At 44.0% G+C, this 21,387-nt stretch overlaps 1 protein-coding gene across 10 annotated transcripts in view; it reads right to left on the bottom strand.

Moving 5' to 3' along the window:
* LOC140191795 (RNA-binding motif, single-stranded-interacting protein 2-like) overlaps positions 1 to 14,417 on the bottom strand; it is a 269,357-nt gene extending 254,940 nt beyond the window's left edge. For 3 of the 10 annotated variants that reach the window (XM_072249564.1, XM_072249565.1, XM_072249566.1), the window contains exon 1: positions 14,293 to 14,417. In XM_072249564.1, the coding sequence (XP_072105665.1) occupies positions 14,293 to 14,358 (66 nt within the window). In that variant the 5' untranslated portion in view covers positions 14,359 to 14,417. Of the gene's footprint in view, positions 1 to 8,893; positions 9,193 to 11,678; positions 11,863 to 14,292 lie in introns of those variants that run through there. The other 7 variants (XM_072249556.1, XM_072249557.1, XM_072249558.1 and 4 more) reach the window with 5 other exon arrangements.
* Positions 14,418 to 21,387: the final 6,970 nt, after the last annotated feature.

Here is a 21,387-nt window from a genome sequence, read left to right as displayed (position 1 = left end):
CTAATAAAGGAGCCACTGAGTACATATACTGTATTAGAAACTCATTGAGGAGTACAATCAGCTCAGGCCTCAGCCTTCTGCTTTCTACAAGAAAGGCTACTTAACCACTGGCTGTTTGTTAAACTGCACTGTGCACTGAACAACAACTGCATTTTATTTGGTGCATTGCATTTGGAGACTGCACTACAGGTTAGGACTAAATACGCATGGGATAAAGGATGACACCCTGATGTAATATTCTCTTAAATTCTCTTAAGCAGGATCCATAATTTCCCTTTACATAAACCCAAAATCTCAGAGGCATAACATTGAGAGGCAGCAAGACAATGCACAGTTGTAGTGAGAAAAGACAGAAGGAGGGCAATGTTGGAGATGCCACCTCATAGCTCCACAGAGCTGGGTTCGATCCTGACCTCCAGCGCTGTCTGGGTGGAGTTTGCAAGCTCTTCTTGTGAGTATATGGGTCTTCTCCCACATCCCAAAGACATGCAGAGTTAGCCGCTAGTGTGTTGGTGAGTAGTGGAATCTGGGGGGCGGTCAATGGAAATGTGGGGAGAGTAAAATGGGATGTGTGGGATCAGTGTAAATGGCTATTTCAGGGCTGACATTGAAATAGTGGGCTGAAAGGACTGTTTTGTTACTGTATGACTGTGACATTTCTGAGTAATGTGATGAGACGCTACATAAATGCAGTCCCTCTCTGACAAATGAAACTTGTCTTCAGTGATTGCATCACCAGCCATCCAGGATTGCCAGATGCAACGTTAACCTCCTGGACCCTGTTGAGAGGCCCACTGGGTTAATTTTAAGAAAAATCCCTCATCTAATAGCCTACTTTAAAAGACTCTGAACCTGCACTTGCAGTCAGGAAAGTATTCATCAACAAAGAAAGCTCAGAAGTTTGTGATAAACTACCGGGAGTGGCCATATGACCATAAGATAAAGGAGCAGAATTAGGCCACTTGGTCCATCCAGTCTACCATTCAATCACTGTATTTTATTTTCGAACCCCAAACTCTCACATTCTCCCTGTAACCCTTAACCACCCCCCCCTTACCATAGAGAAACTATTATTCTCTGCCTTAAGTACACACAATGACTTGGTCTCTACTGCCCTATGTGGCAACGAATTCTGCAGATTCTTCACCCTCTGGCTGAAAAAAATTCCTTCTCCCTTTATCCTAAGATCCTCAACTCTCCTACCAGTGGAAACGTCCGGCTGGAGGGCAGGGTGTAAAATCTTAGGGGGTGCCAGTTTTGGCCAGTCAGGTACCAGAGAAGATAGAAAACCACAGCACAGAACTGGCTCTTTGGCCCACATGTTGTGCCAAACTAATTAAATTAGTAATCAAATGGTCAACTAAACTAATCTCTTCTGCCTGCACAATGTCCATATCCTTCCAGACACAGTCCCTTAATAGTCCCTAATGTATCTGCCTCTACCACCACCACAGGCAGTGCATTCTAAGCACCCACCACCCTCTGTGTAAAAAATTTGTCCCTCACATCTCCTTTGAAATGACCCCCTCTCACCTTAAATGTATGTCCCCTGGTCTCAGATATTTCAACCCTGGGGAAAAGACATGGTCTGGCTATTCTATCAATGCCTCTAAATCTTACAAGCATCTATCAGATCTCTCCTCAGCCTCCAGTGCTTCATTGAAAACTACCCTAGTTTGCCGAGCCTCTAACCCCGGCAGCATCCTGGTAAACCCCTTCTGCACCCTCTCCAAAGCCTTGACATCTTTCCCATAATGGGGCGACCAGTACTCTAGATATGGCCTAAGTAGAGTTTTATAAAGCTGGAACATAACTTCCTGACTTTTGAACTCAATACCTCGACTAATAAAGGCAAGCATGGCTTCTTAACGACCCTATCAACCTGTGTTAGGTACAGGGAGTTAGGTACCACAGCCCACTGTGTTCTAATTGGCCACAGAAAGACAGGACAGGGTCACTGGAGCTGGGGGTCAACTGACAACACCTCCAGAAATCCACCCCATCGTGCTTTGCATCCTGAAACGAGTGCCAATCCACAGGGCAATGCAACCAAAGCAGCGCAGATGTCAGCATTACCCCCGAAGTACAAGTAATCAGCTTAACATTTATTAGGCTGGAGTACACAAAGGATCCTTTAATGAAGGGGTACAGTTTCAAACACATTCTTTGGTTAAGTCACAGGAACTTAGTATTCCTTCAGTACAGAGTGTACTGATGTCAAATCAATTATCTTCTTATCCTCTCCCAAAATGTTGGTACAGCCTTAAATATGGCTTCATGGCCATTGATTGCCTTCTCCAGCTTAGTGCATCGCCAACATGTGGCCCCAGATGTTGTGTAACAGCAGGCCTGTCAACCAGTTTCCTAGTGCAAATATGTGGCATAACTTGTACCAAAACACTGGCTTTTGTCCCAAAGTGTTACAGGGGAACTGATGCCCAGCCAAGCAAGATGTTAAAGTAAGTGACCAAATGCTTATGTGAAAAAGCAGGTTTCAGAGTGCGTATAATAACAGAGATGTTGGGGAGGGAGAGTGAGATGGGTGTGAAAAGAACCTTGCTATCTATTTATTTATTTAGAGGCACAATGCAGTAACAGGGCCTTTCATCCCACGTCACCCAATTACACCCATGTGACCAATTAACCTATGAACCTGTGCGTCTTTGGAAAGTGGGAGGAAACCAGAGCACCAGGAGGAAACCGACGCAGTCACGGGGAGAACGTACAAACCCCTTGCAGACAGCAGTGGGAATAATTCTAGTCCTTAGTAACTTGGAAGGCAAAGGCATGGCTGACAACGGTGGAGTGATTTAAACCAGGAGGCCACAACGGAGGGAACAAAAGCGAGGGTTGTAGGACTGGAGCTTACAGAAGCAGGCAAGGAGCGAGGTTGCGGAAGAGTCTGAAGTTGCTCAGGTGATGGTGTTGCAGGATTGTGGGCGGAGAAGACTAGGACGAGGGAGCTGCTAGTGGAGCTTTGAGGTTCACAGAGCACTCTCCCAGCCTCTGGCCAGGTTACCCAGTCTGCATCCACCATGGGTGAGGGGGGAAATGTAGAAAGAGGATGGTGTGCTACTGATGCCCAGGAACAGGGCCCAGGTAAGCCCTGGCCCCAAATTGTGTGATGTGTTTGTAAAGTAAGTGTGTGTGTGTGTGTGTGTGTGTGTGTGTGTGTGTAGTGTTTGTACATTTGATGTATGTGCGAGGGTATGAGTGCACATAGTGCGTGTGTGTGTGCACGTACATACGTACATGTGTGGGCGATGTGTGCACATATATGTGTGCAAGTTTTACTTTGCGTTATTTTTCCGTCTATGTGTTTGCAACTTTGTGTGTCTGCATGTTTGAGTGAGTCTGTGCATTTTTGAGTGTGACCAGTGAGAGACAGAGATAGAGATATATATATATAGAGAGAGAGAGAGAGAGAGAGAGAGAGAGAGAGAGAGAGAGATAGATAGAGAGGGGGGGAGAGAAAGAACAGATGTCAATGAAGAGAGCCAAAATGTTGCTGAGGTCACTGTCAGCATCTGTTCTGCCAAGCAACAATAAGCTTATGCAGTGAAAAACATGTTGGACTGACCTTGGGGTTATATGGCAAGTCTGACTCACATTAAGATTTTTACCTCATGATTACGTGCTTATTGCATGTGTATGCAGCCTCATCGATGAACCACACCGATTTGCTGAGCTTGACATCCATCAAAGCACAGAGGGAGCCTGGAGTTGGCCAGCTGAACTCTTTCCGATGCTCAATGGCTGCAACAGGTACTCAATTGGTCTGATTCACTCAAGCCTGGGCTTTCACCTGTGGATCCACTTCTTCACCTCTTCGCTGGACTTAGACCCAGATACGCAGCTGCCTTGAGGCAGATCCTTGCAGGGATGAGTCCTGAGGAGTCAGGCTCCAAGGTAAAGACAAGGGGAAAAAGAAGGCAAATGACACAAGAGAAAGGCTGGACAATCTTGGGAGGAGTGAGGTAGAAAGAAACATCTCAGGTTCTGCAATACCAGACCTTGAGAGCTCACAAATCTCAGTCTCCAGCTCAAGGCACCTACCATCCCCACTGCAGCCGAGAGCCTTGATGTGATCTATTCCCTGCTTACAGGAAGACACAAGCCTGTTTCTTGTCTCCTATACATGGACAGCTCTCTCTTTTTTTCTCACTCTCTCTACCCCATTTTGTCTCCCGCCCCTCACTCTCAATCCCTATGGCTCTCTGTCTCTGTCCGTCTGTCTCTCTCTTTCTCTGTCTCCCCCGTCCCCCTCACACTCTTGCCACCTCTCTCTCTCTCTCACACACATTCTGTGTCGCTCCAAGCAAGATTTTTATTAAGGCAGGCATCACGTTTTTAGATCTCTCAGCCAAGCAAAATCCCTATCAAAGCTGCCATAAGTCAGGAAAAGCTGCAAACATGTGCACAGAAAGATCCCACAAGCAGAAAGATGCCCTTAACCCTCTCTTTTTTTGCAGGACCTCACTTGACACTAGCAGTTTCTCTGCCACCATCTTGACCCAGAAAAGTGACTTCCAACTTCACCACTACTTGTGAATTTGATAACCTGTGGACCAGATTATTTAAAGAGAAGTGTTTACCAAGGAGTGAATGTTGGTGAGGGGTCAAGCCTCACTCTTCATAAAACCTACTACACTCAGGATCTCACTCTGAAAGTGCGAATGCAGCACTAACCATAGTACTGTTCTAGTGAGTGTTTATATATAATAGAGGCTCAGGACTCTGAATTGGGTCTTGGAACCTACAACATTCTGATATTGGATGATAATAAGACACGTGTAGAATATAATCGCAGATGACTCAGGGAACAATTAAACAAGGGACAAGGAGTCACAACTGACAAGAACATATGCACTTGGTCAAGTTAACAAATGCCGTTGGCTTAATGCTCTCCCCTTTTCACTGTATCTAAGACATGCAAGAGTGGACAATTACTGGATGCTACAGTGGCGGGCCAGCCCTCTGCAAAGTTTTGGATAAGCAGCACCTACTCCATAACCAGGGGGGCAGTGCCAATTTTTTAGGTGCCGGAGCTATACGAGGGGTGATTGATAAGTTCGTGGCCTACAGTTATACAGCTCCCGTTACATGCACGTGCAGTTCAACTCTTTGAGTGACTATGCAGAAAATTTGAAGTTAATAACTTTTGTGGTATTTCTGTTTCAGATAATTGAAAATTGCTAGGTTTTCTAAAATGGACTCCTTCCACCTTATAGGCCACAAAATTATCAATCACCCCTCCTGTGTCACACCCAATTTGTGTACCTGCTCATTTCATGTACTTGGGCAACTTCCTTGCCCCATTTATGTAATGAGCAGGTACACAAATTGGGTGTGACATATATATATATATATATATATATATATATATATATATATATATATATATATCTTTCAGAGACTGTTATCAGTCTCTTGTACATTGTTCTTGTTACACGCCTCAGCTTATTTACAAAAGAAAAAAGTTAACATTGTTTGCTTAGAAGCCATAGGGTTGTCAGTAAGAAAAATTTACTTTTGTATTAGTGAGTAATCCACGGACCACCACAGATGAAGCCTAAAGGCTGATTTATACTTCTGCATAGGCTCTAAGCCGTAGCCTACGCAAGTGGGCTACACCGTTGTGAGCATTTATACTTGTGCGTTGGTGTGTCCGCGTCGCTCTGCAATTCAACGCCAAAACGCTAGTTGGCAGTGGGGTTTCTATGCCACTGTGTTCAGTTTCTTCGTGTTGAGTTTCTTTGTGTACTTCAAACAATGGTGACTGAAACTGAGCACATCATGTTAGAGTTGGAGCTAATAAATGTTCAACAAGAGTTACTTTTATTGAAATTACTGCAATGCAGAAAAGAGAGAAGACGTCGGAGGAGATGGTGTGTATGACCATTGAACAGGTTGAGGCAGAAGGAGGGTGAATTTTCTGTGCTTGTCCGGCCACTGAGAGACATGGACGAGGAAATACATTTCAAATGTTTTCGGATGTCGGCAGGTAGGTTTGACGATTTGACGAGAAGAAGCAACTGGAAATGTGTAGGAGGAAATGCGATGCTACCAACCGGACCAATCACAGTTGTTGCGGTCTGTGTCGCCGCGACACGTAGTTATATTTTTGGGGAGGTGTGCGTCAGGCCACAGCATAGGGTACGCAGCTACGCCGTACCTACGGCGTAGATTCGACGCATAAGTATAAATTGGCCTTTATTGATACGACTGAGTCAGAGCAGACAGCAGGGCCCGCAGCGCTTAGCAGTGTTCCTAAGCAGGTATAAAAATAACAGAAATAAAGCAAATAAGGTTATCACACTTTTAGCCACCTAAATTGGAACCAAGCAATTAAGTATGAAAAAAGAATGTCTAATGAACTATTGCTAAAGCCACGAATATTGGTGAATATTAGTATCAAAAGCGGTAGGTTGGCAACTATGCCTGGTACTGTTTCTCTGGTAGAAATGGTTGGACAGGAAATGTACCTGTGAGTGTCGATACTCACGATATCCTCACGTCGGGTATTACATGGTTAGGCCAATACAGATCCTGTTTAGTCTTTAAATATATAAAAAAAGTTAAAGAAGCTTGAAACTTTACATAAATTATTATCGTATCTATATGAATAAAAATATCGTATTTTGTACCTGACAAATGTTAACAGGGGAGGAGAGCAACCATTTGGGAGGTTTGGAAATGCGTTTCGTCTCGTTCATTGCCTCACTAAATTACTCTTTTTCATATCAACACAAAGAGCCTTTTTCCAATCAACTATAGTTGGTGGAGTTAGGACAAGGGGTTGATCCGCTATTAATGATAGTTGAAATGACGTAAAACTAGCTTATAGCCTAGAAATGTTTTTTTCCCATGAAGCGAACAGTGAGTATTTCTTTCATTATTTTCGACTTTTAACCTTAGGTTTCGATGTTCATTCCTTGCTCCTACCTGGCATTCAGTGGGTACCATTGGAAAGGGTGGTAAAAAGCTCATAATTATGTACGGTTATTCCTCAGCTGGAAGGAGACCAAACATCTGTGAAAAGGCGGGAGGCTACAGCAGCAGGGCATGCTGGGAAAACAACAGGTCGAGCGAGGACGAATTTCACAAATAACTCAATAAAAAAGTCACAGCTCCAGGATTTCACCAAAAACGATCAAATATCCTATCCAAATGTTATTAGTGGTATTTTCCCCACTAGTCACTAATACCTCTGCCCAACCCCGGCTTCCGTAAAATTCCCTCTATTTAATTTGCGGCCGCTGTTAAATTCCCCGCTTGTTTATTTTGACCTTTTTTTACAGAGGTGCCGGAGCGGCGCTCGGGTGAGCTCCGGCAGCACTACACCCCTGTCTATAACCTGCCGATGTGTTTTCAGTTTATGACATTTATAGAAATGTTACACTCAAGGAAAAAAATGTATGCTTTTAGGAAAGTAATAACAGGCTTACTTCAAATCCAGCCTAAATCTCTTTGAACTGCAACTGTTCGACAACAAAAGGCTACTTCAGGATCAAAGGGAGGTCGTCTGAGATTAAACAGCGCTGAGATAACCGCTCGGGAAATTTAAACTCCTTTAAATGAGTTGTGAAGAGGCCTCTTCTGTAATCTTACCAGGTGAACTGCTCATGCTCTTTCCCAGCTAATAATAAAATTACATGATCAAGATCTTTGATTGAAGAGATCTTGCTAAACTTGGATAGTCAAGAGATCTGCATTGTAGATATTACGTCAACTACAACAATGTCATTTACAGCACAATGACACAATTTGTAGTCAGACAATAGCACAACTAAACCATTCAGACTAAAACATGTGTAACATTAATATATTAACATAGCAGACCAACATGCCGTTAGCCACTCCAATGTATTTATTGCTCCAACATTGACATATGGGAACTTATGGCACTAACATGCCTTTCACGGTGGCAGTTCCACTTATCATGCCAGAAGGGCATTCGTGATGCTAACGCAACACACTTTACACCGACTTTACCAAACAACAGGAATTCTGCAGATACTGGAAATTCAAGCAACACACAAGTTGCTTGTGAACGCAGCAGGCCAGGCAGCATCTCTAGGAAGAAGTACAGTCGACGTTTCAGGCCGAGACCCTAAGAGTTTCGGAAGGAAGAGAGTTAGTTCTTCCTTCAGTTAGTCCTGACGAAGGGTCTCGGCCTGAAACGTCGACTGTACCTCTTCCTAGAGATGCTGCCTGGCCTGCTGCATTCACCAGCAACTTTGATGTGTGTTGCCGACATTACCAAACATCGTCCACATCAGCGCGGCATGTGCCACAGTAACAGAACACATAGAGCAATAGGATACAATACACACTGCACCAATGCAACATATAATGCATTGAACTAACAAAATTGTATGGCACAAACCACATATAACGTACCGCATCAACAGAATGCATGTAACAGCAAACGCTGGACGCCAGCGTACAGGTACTGCGGCATACTGTAAACTGCACTGACATACCACGTGCAAAAGTAACACATACGTCCCAACGCACCATTGTATCAACATGGCAACAGACCCCAACACGGACCGAGAACTTCTCTCTGGAAAATCAAAGCAATAACTATGTTGGCAGTTAAGTTGGTGGCTGATACTCGACAAAGCGCGGGGCGCAAAGTGGACCGTGCACACCGGAGAGGAAACCGACCGCGCTGCGGACAGTTGCTAGGGGTCCGGCGGGAGGGATCAGTCGCGGGAATTATTCTTACATAAACACAAGCCAATGTAAGCAAGAAAGCGCTGAATGCCGCGACACCGACAGCCATACAGACTTCATCGCAGCTTGAAAGCGTAACAAGGCACGCCAATACAAAGGCATGATAATGACAAGGCGCAAAAACTGACAAGGTGAAACGGCTGTTACCTACCTGCTTCGTTCTTATCAGGACGTTTGAAAGGACTGCTCCGTGCCATATTACACCGTCCCATCCCGATGCCTGCTGTACCCACATACTCACACCGCTCTCCTCGACCACTCCTATCCCAGGTTCTGGTTGAAATACCCTCAATAGTGTAAGGTATCTCGAATTAAAACCAGGTCTGGGAATATTGACTTTGTTTTGAGGGACAGGGGTAGGGAGGAAGGGAGCGAGGGTGAGAGCATCTGCCAAATGCTCCGGATGACTGCCCTCTCCAGCTTTTTATCAAGTGAATCGAGAACGGGTTGGGTGCATTTGGGTGGGGGTTGGGGTGGGAGAAAGTCCCCGAGGCTCCTCCCGAGCTTTAGATTTGCTAAAAAACTTGCAGTTGCCTTCCATTTCAGGCTCAGCCACTCCGAGTGGAGCAAGGGGAGGGACGTCGGGGGGGCACGTGACACCTGAAAACCTGTCCCGAAGAACGGCTGCTGTCACATCGCTCGCCTGCTGTTAGTGCCATGCAGAGTCCCATGGCCTGGGCGATATATCTTTCACTGGCGAAACGAGTCGTGGGTATGTGGCTCTTAAAATCTTCCCGTTGCACCAATACACTCCCCCACCTACCCATAACAATGTCTCTGCTTGGCATGCCAGAAATTCCTTGAGATTAAATCTGTGGAACCAGACCGCCAGTCAGAAAAACACACACACACACATACAGACCCGCGGGACCTTCAAGTTTTAAACGATGCTTGTGTGACTATGCAAAAACACAAACTAAATGATTCAGCGGCCATTTCTTCTGCACCCCGGGGAGGCTATTCCTTGGGCCACCCTGATCGCCAGAAACACTTCAATGTCCCTCTCTCGCCCACTTACGCACACGTTACAATTTTTCTCTCTCACACACATACAGACACTCATCTACCTTCTCTTCCTCATCCATGCACTGTCACAAATTGACTTTCACTCTTTCACACTCATACATGACATCCACAATATCTCCTCGCTGTTAAACTCAACTTTTACAAATGCACACTCTCAGAATACACTATCTCCCTCTGACACACAGACACATTTGTTTGCTTTGCTTTGCTTTGACACAGACACAAACACATTTCTTCATCTTCCTTCGTGCACACTTTAATACAAAAGCTCTCTTCCTTAGTCATAATTATACAATATAAAAACAGGTCCTTCGGCCCACTATTTATGCTGACCACCGCTATGGATCCCGCTTGCCTGCATTAGCTCCATATTCTTCTATGCTCTGCTCATTCAAGTACCTACCCAGATCCCTCTTAGTGTGTTTGTGAAAAACGTGTAGCTTCCTCTCACAACACACACACACACACACACACTGTCTTCTCGTTCCCGCACTATTTGTAACGCACACCCTTCTCTCCACACACGCACACATATCTTACATTCAACAGGAGCAACGGGTCGAGACAGGTTTGCATCTGTTCCGAACAGCAGATTTCACCAAATCCCCATTCACCCCAATCCCCAAAACATCACGCTAATAAAGACTAAATCCACAAGATCCCCTGAAACCGAATTCAAATCGCAAACGAAAAGCACAGCTAATGGCATCAGAACATTTTTTAAAGCCACCGAGAACAAGACTTAACAGCGATTTAAAAGCACTTAACACACCAGCAGGAAAAGCGTAGGATATTTTACTGAGGAAGATGCTTTTGTAGATCAATAATTAAACAGCGAGGGAATAAGGAGATTGCAACGAAAGTGTCCGAGCCCGGTTAACAACTTGTCTAATAGTTTCTAGTTCAGTCAGTTGGGGTAACATTGCGGTTTCTCCCCCTCTCGTGTCTCGGTAGTCTTTTGATTTTTTTTTTGCCGCAGTCAGGCTAACTTCCCGCGAATTTAAAACCCAATTGCAACTATTCGCCGACTTTTACTCCGCAGAATCCTAAGTAGGAAACCGTCCAGGTTTATCCTGATTCCCACCATTTCGCCGTCGTTGTAAATCTGTGAATGGAACCTCTCCGCCAAGGGACAAAAAAAAGCCATCAAGGTGTCTCAGTCAACGGGAGTTCCCTTTACGGGCAACCTTGTATTTTTTTTAATTATTCAACAGCAGACATGGCCTTTATTTCCTACCCATAGCGCAATTTCCCCAGGGAACAAGCCCTCAAATTCTCCACTCCCACTGCTGGGCGAACTCTTGAACCGCTCACCTCTGGAATGCACCGCCGCTTACAACAAGCAATATGCCCATCTTCCCCAATACCAGCCACCCCCTTAAAAACTTTCCACCGATCCATGCCCCACACCCAGATTTTCATTTGGAAACTCGCTTCTCCGGGTGAAACCACAAACACACTAACAGTCACCTTAACCCCTTTCTCAATGGAAGTAAAGCGCGTCTCTCAAAATGCCAGGCTCCAATCAATATGCCATTGTTTCTTAATGTAATGTGATTTTTGCTAACAACGATAACAAATAAGTTAATAATATCCTCGCCTTTTAGTCTCTCTAAACATGTAGTGTAGGGGTTGTCTCGCTTGGAATGGACGCAAGTGCTAAACTAAGCATGAAAGTGCAGGAAAAGGATCGTTTTTCCTTTTGGAGAACACACGCTAAATCTTCACTGCCAGGACAAACACTTCAGAGTATCAATGTAACGAGCGCACATACATATCTGCCGTTCACGAGGCGGCGTTAGGGAGCTCCGTCCTGAAAAATGGAATTTCTGAACCCAGATACAATGGCCTGTTACCGGCAGGGTAAAATCACAATTAGCAAAACATCGAGCTATATACTGTATACTTACTATACTTATGTTGTATATATCATACATCTCTGCTTCATCTGTGTGCAGAACACGTACAGCAGCAAGGGAACTCATAAACTTACTTTTGGAAGGCTAAATTAAGGTAAATTGACTGGGAAGGGATTCGTGACGAGTTCGAACTATAGCACAGACTAGCGGGGCAGGACAGCCGGGTTCTGTGCAGTTTGTTCTGCATATAATTTCTTGCACCTATTAACACAGAACCTTTGTTCCAGTCTCTCCGGGAATCCGTGTCAGATTAATCTCAGTTACGGCTCAACCACCTCACACCGATTCGACCCGAATTGTGACCGCATTGACCCCACTATTGCAACATAGCCCGCCCGCCCGCCCGCCCCCACTCCCAATATTATAAATGGATGGAAAACAGGTTGATATGTGTCATTTCCAGAGAGGAGTTCAACTTTAACACATCTACTGAGAATGTGGAAAAGTGACATGATTTTACACCCCCGGTTTCTTCTTTGTTCTTTTTCTTACACGTTAAAATGTCTTGGGTGTTTATATTTGACCATTGCGCGCTTTTCACCCAGTTCTGCTTTTATTGCGTTTGCTACAGGAGGACGCTGAAGTTTTTTTTCCCGAGTGCTTGTGTGAAGACAGAGCCGCCGAGTGACTCCATGGTCTAAACAAATATAGTGTGAATCTGTCAACCGGCGCCACTTCAGAAGTGCTAAAAGATACATGGAAGGAACTCGTGGGACTAAGCCTGGGCTTTTGAAGGTTCGAAAGGGGGCAGGGGAGAAGGGAGGGTGGGGGGCTACCTGAAACCTTCACCTTTTAAAACGGTGAAATTTCAACGAGGATTATTTGTCCCACACTCTCAGCAACCCCCCCCCCGACACACACATACATACACGACTGAGGTGGAGGGGCACTCTCAACTGTAGGAAGGCACTAATGTTTCAAACTAGTTGTAAGGATGGAGTGATTAGCTAATCCAAAAGGAGATAGTTTATTTTAATTAAATAAAAACGTGCGCCCCCAAAAAAATATATTGTGCTTAATTTACAGTCTTAACGGTCCTAAATTTACTCCAGGTAAAGTCTGGACTGGGCTAAAATAATTGAACCAGCCAATAAATTAGAAGATTGCTGCTTTCTTATGAATATTCCAGTCCTGAGAAGCCAGGTAAATGTGTCAGTGGAAATCCAATTATAGTCACCCCGAACTCCCACAGTGAGAGATGACCTCGTCTCCCCCCAGCCACGACCCCTCTGCGACCAAGAGTAAGAATGAAACGAAAGTCGCGGGCATTAAAAAGAAACAGCCTTCTCTCTCATTCCCGATCCCAGGTTGAAACGTGCGAATAGAGAGCCAAGTGGAACAGGTCCCCGTGTTTAAACATGGGATTTCATGTTGAATGTACATTACATGCTGGCGCCAATTCGAAAGAGAGGGACAGGATTCTCACATTAAACTTGATCGGTCAGTCATGAACCGAGCAGAAGCCCGCACTGTGGGAACTACATGCATTGCGATCCGGACACCAAAGGGGTCTAATTTTGCACACAAAATGCACAACACGCCCACTTACGCTCCCCAAACCCCCAGAAAGTGGGTCACGTGCCTCGAAGGGAAGGTAGAGCAATCAATATCCCCTCCCTCTCCGCTTCCCGAGCAACCATCGGCGGCCGGTCAATCAACACGCAAACCGACGGGGTCACGGAGATAGGGAATGAAACCAGCCAACAACTCAGTGGGGGAAGCATACCCAGAACCTTGGTGCTTCCAACCCCAAAATATTCATTCTTGATGGCTTTTTTAAACCGCCGATTGAAGCAACCGCCTGATCTATTCCCCCCCCTTCAAAAAACCTACCCGCTTTAAAAAAGAGAACGTGTTGCACTGGTAAAGGATTGAATGATTTAATCAAAACATAGTAAACATTTTTTTTAAAAAGAGCCCTCCCTTCATCCCAACGCAAGAAAGGAATGCGTTTGTGCAACTGGATACTTTCGATATGACTGTATTTAAACAACCCAGTACGATTTATTTCACCCACCCCCTCCTGCTTCCCCCCCCCCCACCCCACCGCCGTTTGTTAATGCGATACATGTTGAACATGGCCCAGTCTCGTTCGGGCTGATTCCTGCCATCAATCGCCCCCTTTTCCTCTCTGCACGCCACGGCTCATTGTGGGCCCTACTAGAAACAGCAAACCACAACAAATACTTCCAGTTCTCCAGTCGCTTCTCAAACCACCACCACTTTTCCCCATAACCACCCTCTTTTCTATTGAAACGAATCACTAATATTAAATCACAGTCTGCACGTTGGAGTTGAAGCGAGTCCCCAGTGGGCTCGGCGAGACTCGTAGAAACTTTTTTTTATCTCCCACTTTTTGTTTGTAAATTACAACGCACACATACAAAAACAAGCCAATCTCTCTTCTGAGTTTCAGCTACGGCGCCAAAGGAGATCACAAATATTTTGAAAGTGTACTTAAAGTGCTGAGGCAGGGACATAAACCGAGCCCACAAGATACCCCTACAATTTCTCCACCCACTCACTTTCTCAACGTTACCCCAACACATTAGAGCCCCGTAGCACAGATCGCAATCATGTGAACCAGCCTTGCTTTTTTTTTTACCTTCTTTGATGAACGGTTAGAATAGGGATACGGACTAAATCCTGCCCGTGGCACCGACAGCAGCATTTTTCTTTTTAATGTCAAACCTGAGCCAAAGGAGCAGGCTGACGTCAGGACGGGAAGTTGGAAATGGACTGAACTGGGACCGAGCACAAGTTCTATCGCCACTAGGTCCTAGTGCACGTTGGCTGTGTGATTTCTGAAAAGACAGACTTTTATCTTTATACTGCCTTTTGGGATGTTCCGAAGCGCTTTGCATCCAGTGAAATGCCTCTGATATGGTGGTCCCCGTTGTACGAGAGACATTAAAGCAGGCCTATTATGCACAGCAAGCTCCCACAAACAGCAATTTATGAAACGGTCAGATATTCTGTTTTATTTTGTGACTGAGGAGCAATAATTGTGCCAGGCAGTGCCAATAGCCACCCTTAAAAACCAATAAACTACAGACACTGTTAGTCTGAAACAAACCCAGTAAATGATGGAAATATTCATCAGGCCAGGCAGCATCTATGGAGAGAGAAACTAACGAATAAGATAAATTGGTAAATTAAATTGCTGAATTAGTTTATTATTGTCACATGTACAGGCAAATAACTTTGTTTTGCATACCATCCATACAGATAATTTTAGTACATCAGTGCATTGAGGTAGTACAATAAAAGAATGCAGAATAAAGTGTTACAATTATAGAGAAAGTACAATGCAGGTAGACAATAAGATGCAAGGGTGACTATGAGGTCAAGAGTACATCTTATCATACTAAGGAAGAGCCCAGTGGGATAGAATCTATCCTTGAGCTTGGTCATACATGGTTTCAGGCCTTTATATCTTCTGTCCGATGGAAGAGGGGAATATCTAGGACAGACGGGGTCTTTGATTATGTTGGCTGCTCACCAAGGCAACAAGAAGTGTAGACAGAGTCCATGGAGGGGAACACACACAAAATGCTGGAGAAACTCAGCAGGCCAAGTAGCATCTTTGGAAAAAAGTACAGTCGATGTTTCAGGCCGAAACCCTTCAGCAGGACTGGAGAAAAAAAACTGAATAGTAGATTTAAAAGTGGGGGGAGGGGAGAGAGAGCCGCCAGGTGATAGGTGAAACTCTGCAATTTCTTTTGTTAATCGACTGAGCAGATGCTCTACCAGGCCACGATGATAGGGTGCTTCCTATGGTGCACAGATAAAAAATTCTTTAGCCTACAGAGGAAGCAGAGGCTTTGGTGAGCTTCTTAGCCATAGGATCTGCATGGTTGGACCAGGGCAAGCTATTGGTGATGTTCTCTCAACACTCTTGGCCTCAGCTCTGTTGAGATAAGCGGGAGACATGAAGGTCTTTGATCTGAAATGTTAATTCTGATTTCCTTTCCATAAGATACTGCCTGACCAGTTGAATGTTTCCAGCACTCTTTATGATAACCACCCTACTTTTCTTCAAGATGGTGCCATTAGACTTTTACATTCAGTGGAGAGGGCATAAACTGCCCATTTATTGCCCTGAGTGAAAAGGAGTACCCTCTGCATTGGGCTGGAAGTTTAGCATAGCTTAATGAATTTATATGAAGGAATTCCTATGTACACATATGGTATATCCGTTAGTTTTGCGACACCATGGATCTGCACCTGGAAAGTCTTCACTCTCCAGGGTGCAGGTCTGGGCAGGGTTGTATGGAAGACCAGCAGTTGCATATGGTATATGTACATACAACATACATTTATTTGTTCTCAGTAGAGATATACTGTTTGGTATATGTGATTTAACTTTAAATGCTTTGTAACATCTGTGGCTTCATTGGTAAAACTCTCATCTTTGAGCCAGAATGCACATTTATGTGGTGACTTTCTTGGTGTCAGGATGTGACAAGGTGCACTGCAGCCAATGAAATGCTTTTGAAATGGTAATGTAGAGAATGCATGCAATGAAATCTACCCTGTACTTCAGCGTAGCAGTGTCACAGATGTTACCTTCAGATGCAGTGTTAAACTCGTCTCACCTCACAGATAGTTGCAAAGAATCCCAAGGTACTCACTCAGAGAAGATCAGGGAACATAAAGCCAACGTGTTGGCTGACTTTTAATCATCACTAAAACAGACTCTCTAAGTCCTGGTCATGTTGCTATCTGAGGGAGTTGCTGTGTGAACTTGATTGCTCTGTTTCCCACGTTACAGCAACAATATACTTCACTATCTGTACTGCACTTGGAGTTATGAATGATGTTATAGAAATACAAATCCTCCTTTCTAAATCACACCACACCAGCGAAATGGAAGCTGTGATTATACTCATCGCTAGATAGTCATAGAGAAGCGAAGAGTTACACAGCACAAAAACAGACCAAGTTTGTCCAAGATGCCTATTTTCCCACGTTTGGCCCACATGCCTTCAAATCTGCCTTATCTATTGAACAGGAACATTTTATCTTTCATAGTGTGGACAAACTTGGATGAGCTTAGCTGACATGAGAACAATTCCAGGGAACTGATTGCCACAGAAGTAAAGATACTTGACAATGAAGTAAGATAACATGGCCACATACCACACTGCAACTTCAGAGAACTGATTGGAATAGAAATATGAGCAAAGTCAAAGTCAAGTTATCTGCACAAGTACATGTGTGCACAGGTACAATGAAAAACTGATTGTTGCATCATCACAGGCACAGAGCATCAGAGACACAACATTCACGGAAAAAAGTATAAATTATGAAAAAAACAAAAAAGTCCACTGTAATGCAAATTAGTCATATTGTTGCTGTACTGATAAACCGTGTATTCAAGATTCAAGATAGTTTATTGTAATTCTTTAGTACAGTACAGAAGTGTAAAGGACAATAAAACAATTGTTTCTCCAGATTCAAACATGTTACTTGTGTTTTTTTTGTGTTCTTTGTGCTTATTGTGTTTAATCGGATTGGATATATACTCTACAATACTACGTAGAAAGCAATGAGCAGTAGGGGCCTGGTATCACAGTTGTTATCTGGACCAGTAATCCAGGGACCCAGATCAATGATCCAGAGACATGCATTCAAATCCCAACTGGAGAATTTAAATTCAATTAATTAAATACAAAGCCAGTAGCAGGAATAGTGAATATGAATCCACATTATTTTAAAAAAAACATTTGTGTTCCTGAGGGAAGCAAGTTTGTTGTCCTTGCTTGGTTCTCTCACCATCTAGTAAATTAACCTAAAAAGTAAATCAGTTCGGGGACAAACAGAGACAGGCAATAAATGCTGACTTTGCCGGCGAGGGCCGCATCCTGTGAATGAATAAAACAAACCATCACACTCGCCCTTGTTGCCAAGCATATTGCATATTGGCTTTTACTTAGCTACTTCTCATCACATTTCATTCAGGAAGTGTACATATTGTCAGGACGTGGTTTTACTGTGAATTGCAATATGTTATTTCTACACGCACATGACAGACTCAAATCAGTAAGGAGGAGAATCGGACATCCCTGCAAGAATTCTCTGCAACAAATGGGCTATTCTTGATCTGAGTCTTAGCAAGTCAAATTGATTCCAGTTTGGAAACAATTCTGGTCTCTGATGAAGGCTTCAAAACCAACCCCAGCGAAGTCTCTCCTTCCACAGGAATGTGACATTTTATTTTTCACACAGGCAGCTTTGTGCCATCTCAAACCACAAATAAAGATATCACTGTTGCTCACTTTAAATAAATGGTTTCCTCAGGAATAGGCCAGCTTTAAAATAAGACTGTAACAGTGCTAAAAATATTACAAATGTCTCCAGAAAATAAAAGAATAGAAAATTGATTGAAACACTCAGCAGGTCAGGCAGCATCTGTGGAAGGAGGAATAGAGTTGACTTTTCAGGGCAAAGATCTGTCTGATATCTGTTTCAGACAAAGCACCTTTGAATTGAAAATTAACAGGATTTCTTTCTTAATGGATGCTGTCTGACCTGCTGACTGTTTCCAGCATTATCTGCTTTTATTTCAGATTTTCCTATTACCCACCTGCACATCAGTGACAATTTACAGTGGCCAGTTAACCAAACAGCCCACATGTCTTTGGGATGTGGAAAGAAACCAGAGCACCCAGGGGAACCTCATGTGGTCACAGGAAGAACATGAGAACTCCACACAGAAGGACGAGTATTTGTCATCATCCACGGTATTATTTTTGGAACTCTATATACTGATAACCCCTAAGAGGACCACAAACTTGTTGTGCTTTGGAGGCTTGCGTGCCTCAATGACCTGGAGAGCTATGTTGGCTGGGGTTAGACCTTTATGCTTTGGCTCATGGTAGGGTCACCCATGCCAAACAGGACAAGGGTAGAGAAAAAGACTAAAAATGGTCTATCGGTCATCCAGGTTTGGTGTTCAGCTCTGGGCTAACAACTTGACTGGTAAAACAAAATTGTTACAGAAACAGCAATGAAGAATTCTTCTACATCTGAGTGATGGTATTCGTGAAGGTCTCCACCCGGGATTTGTGTGACTGACACTAGTGAAAACCGAGAGGAAGCTACTGACATGATAAAGAAAGCCCTGAACACCACCAGGGATGGAGGACCTTCATTACTGCCCTAAATGCCAGTGGCGTAACAGGCAGTAAGTAAACACTGTACTAATAAGGTTACTTACAGGACTTTATGTACTGATCCTTTTATCTAGAACTCTGTATGTAGACTGTGCAATCTTTTGAAATGAATGTTCAATCTGTTTCCAAAACTATTGTATATACTCGTACCTATGGTACTAGGTATACTGACTGCATCTTCTACAGTCCTCTATATACAGACACCCTTATCTTTAATAGTTTATATATTGACTGCAATCTTCACTTAAATACCAACCAACTGTATTATCTACAACACTGAATGTTAACTAAAACAACCTACGGAGTGACTATGTTATCTATAGCACGGTATATACAACTGTGATACCTATTCACAACACGCTGGAGGAACTCAGCTGGTCGGGCAGCATCCGTGGAAAAGATCGGTCGACGTTTCGGGCCGGACCCCTTCGTCAGGACTGTAGAGGGAAGGGGCAGAGGCCCTATAAAGAAGGTGGGGGGAGGGTGGGAAGGAGAAGGCTGGTAGGTTCCAGGTGAAAAACCAGTAAGGAGAAAGATAAAGGGGTGGGGGAGGGGAAGCTGGGAGGTGATAGGCAGGAAAGGTGAAGAAGGAATAGGGGAAAACACAATTCCTTCTTCACCTTTCCTGCCTATCATCTCCCTGCTTCTCCTCCTCCACCCCTTTACCTTTCCCCTTACTAGTTTTTCACCTGGAACCTACCAGCCTTCTCCTTCCCACCCTCCCCCTACCTTCTTTATAGGGCCTCTCCCCCTTCCCTCTTCAGTCCTGACGAAGGGTTCCGGCCCGAAACGTCGACTGATCATTTCCACGGATGCTGCCTGACCTGCTGAGTTCCTCCAGCGTGTTGTGAGTGTTGCTTTGACCCCAGCATCTGCAGATTATTTTGTGTTTGTGATACATATTGTCCCATCAATATTGCCTGTGACATTTATTGTACTTTACATATTGACTGTCATCTAGCACTGTGCATGCTGCCTGTAGTACTGAATATACCAACTGTGTTATCTATGCTATGCAACACACACGAGATGCTGGAGGTGCTCAGCAGATTAGGCAGCATCTATGGAGGGGAATGAAGTCGACATTTCGGGCCGAGACGCTTCATCAGGACTGGAAAGGAAAGGTGAGGAAGTCAGAATGGAATGTGGAGGGGAGGTGGGAGAAGGAGTACCAGCTTGAATGTGATAGGTGAAGCCAGATGAGAAGGTGAGGGGAAGGTGGGTGGATGGGAGAGGGGGATGAAGTAAGAAGCTGGGAGGTGACAGGTAGAAAAGGGCTGATGAAGAAAATATCTGATAGGAGAGGAGAGTGGACCATGAGAAAAAGGGGAGGAGGAAGGGCACCAGAGGGAGGCAATAGGCAGGTGAGGAGAAGAGAAGGGGTAAGAGGGGGGCCAGAATTGGGCATGGAAAGGGAGAAAAGGAGGAGTGGGAGAAATTACTGGAAATAGGAGAAATCAATGATACAGCAGATGATTTCCAGATTCCGCAGAATTTCTTATTTTTATAATCTGTGCTATGCATACTACTTGTGTTATTTATCACAATATCTGGACAAATGACCTTTTGAACATCATACACAATCCAATCAGATCACGGCTGTTCCAAGACTCAACCTTACGAACCCTCCTCATCCCTATATCCCAATTGCCATAAGATATCAAAACTTTCTCCACCCTCTGTGTGTGGAAGTGTTGCCGAGCTTCGCTGCTGAAACTCCAGCTCTGGTTGCTGACTTTGCCCTCTTGGACCCAGACTCCCTGACCAGTGGCAGGAGTTTCTCTCCTTCCACCACATCAGTCCTCTTCAATATTATAAAACTTCAATCCAATCGACTCTTAATTTTCTAAATTCCAGACAATGTGACTCTGCATCGTGAAACTTCTGCCGTAGGTTAACTCAATAGTAAATCTTCTCTGCACCCTCCAAGGCCAAGATCTCATTCTGTCTGCAAACAGTGAATGAGTTATTTCTGGAGCTGTATTTACTGACTGTAAAATCAATTGCAGTGCATTACCATGATTCTGTATATACTGGCAGTATCTATTGCACTTTGTAGACCAGTTGTATAGTCTACAGTAGTCTATATACAAACTGTTACCTATGCCACTGTACATACCGGTGTTTTACCATTAATGCTCCATATACTGTTGGCATTGTCCATGATATTCAGCACGTCAAATTGTGCTGTAGATACTGTCCTCCTTACCCACAGTAGTACTTCATATATGAGTTGTTTTATTTTCAGTAACATATACAGCAATGGCCACTTTATTAGGTATCTCCTGTATCTAATAATAATAACAGTAATCCCCATGATCTAAACAGACTAGATATTGACAAGGAAGCGTCGAACGCGTGGCTCAGATTTGGGGTTCTCTTCCCAGAAAGAGAAGGGTTCCTTGTGGCAATACAGTCCCAGGTGGTTAACACAAAAATTATTAAAAATACATAATAAAAGACCAACAAATTCAAGACAATAAATACAGAAAATGCCAAAGTTAACCAGAAACAATCCAACA

Source organism: Mobula birostris, chromosome X, assembly GCF_030028105.1.
Source record: "Mobula birostris isolate sMobBir1 chromosome X, sMobBir1.hap1, whole genome shotgun sequence".
NCBI lineage: Eukaryota > Metazoa > Chordata > Chondrichthyes > Myliobatiformes > Myliobatidae > Mobula > Mobula birostris.
Note: the sequence above shows the minus strand (reverse complement) of the source record. Positions and strands in the feature narration are given on the sequence as shown.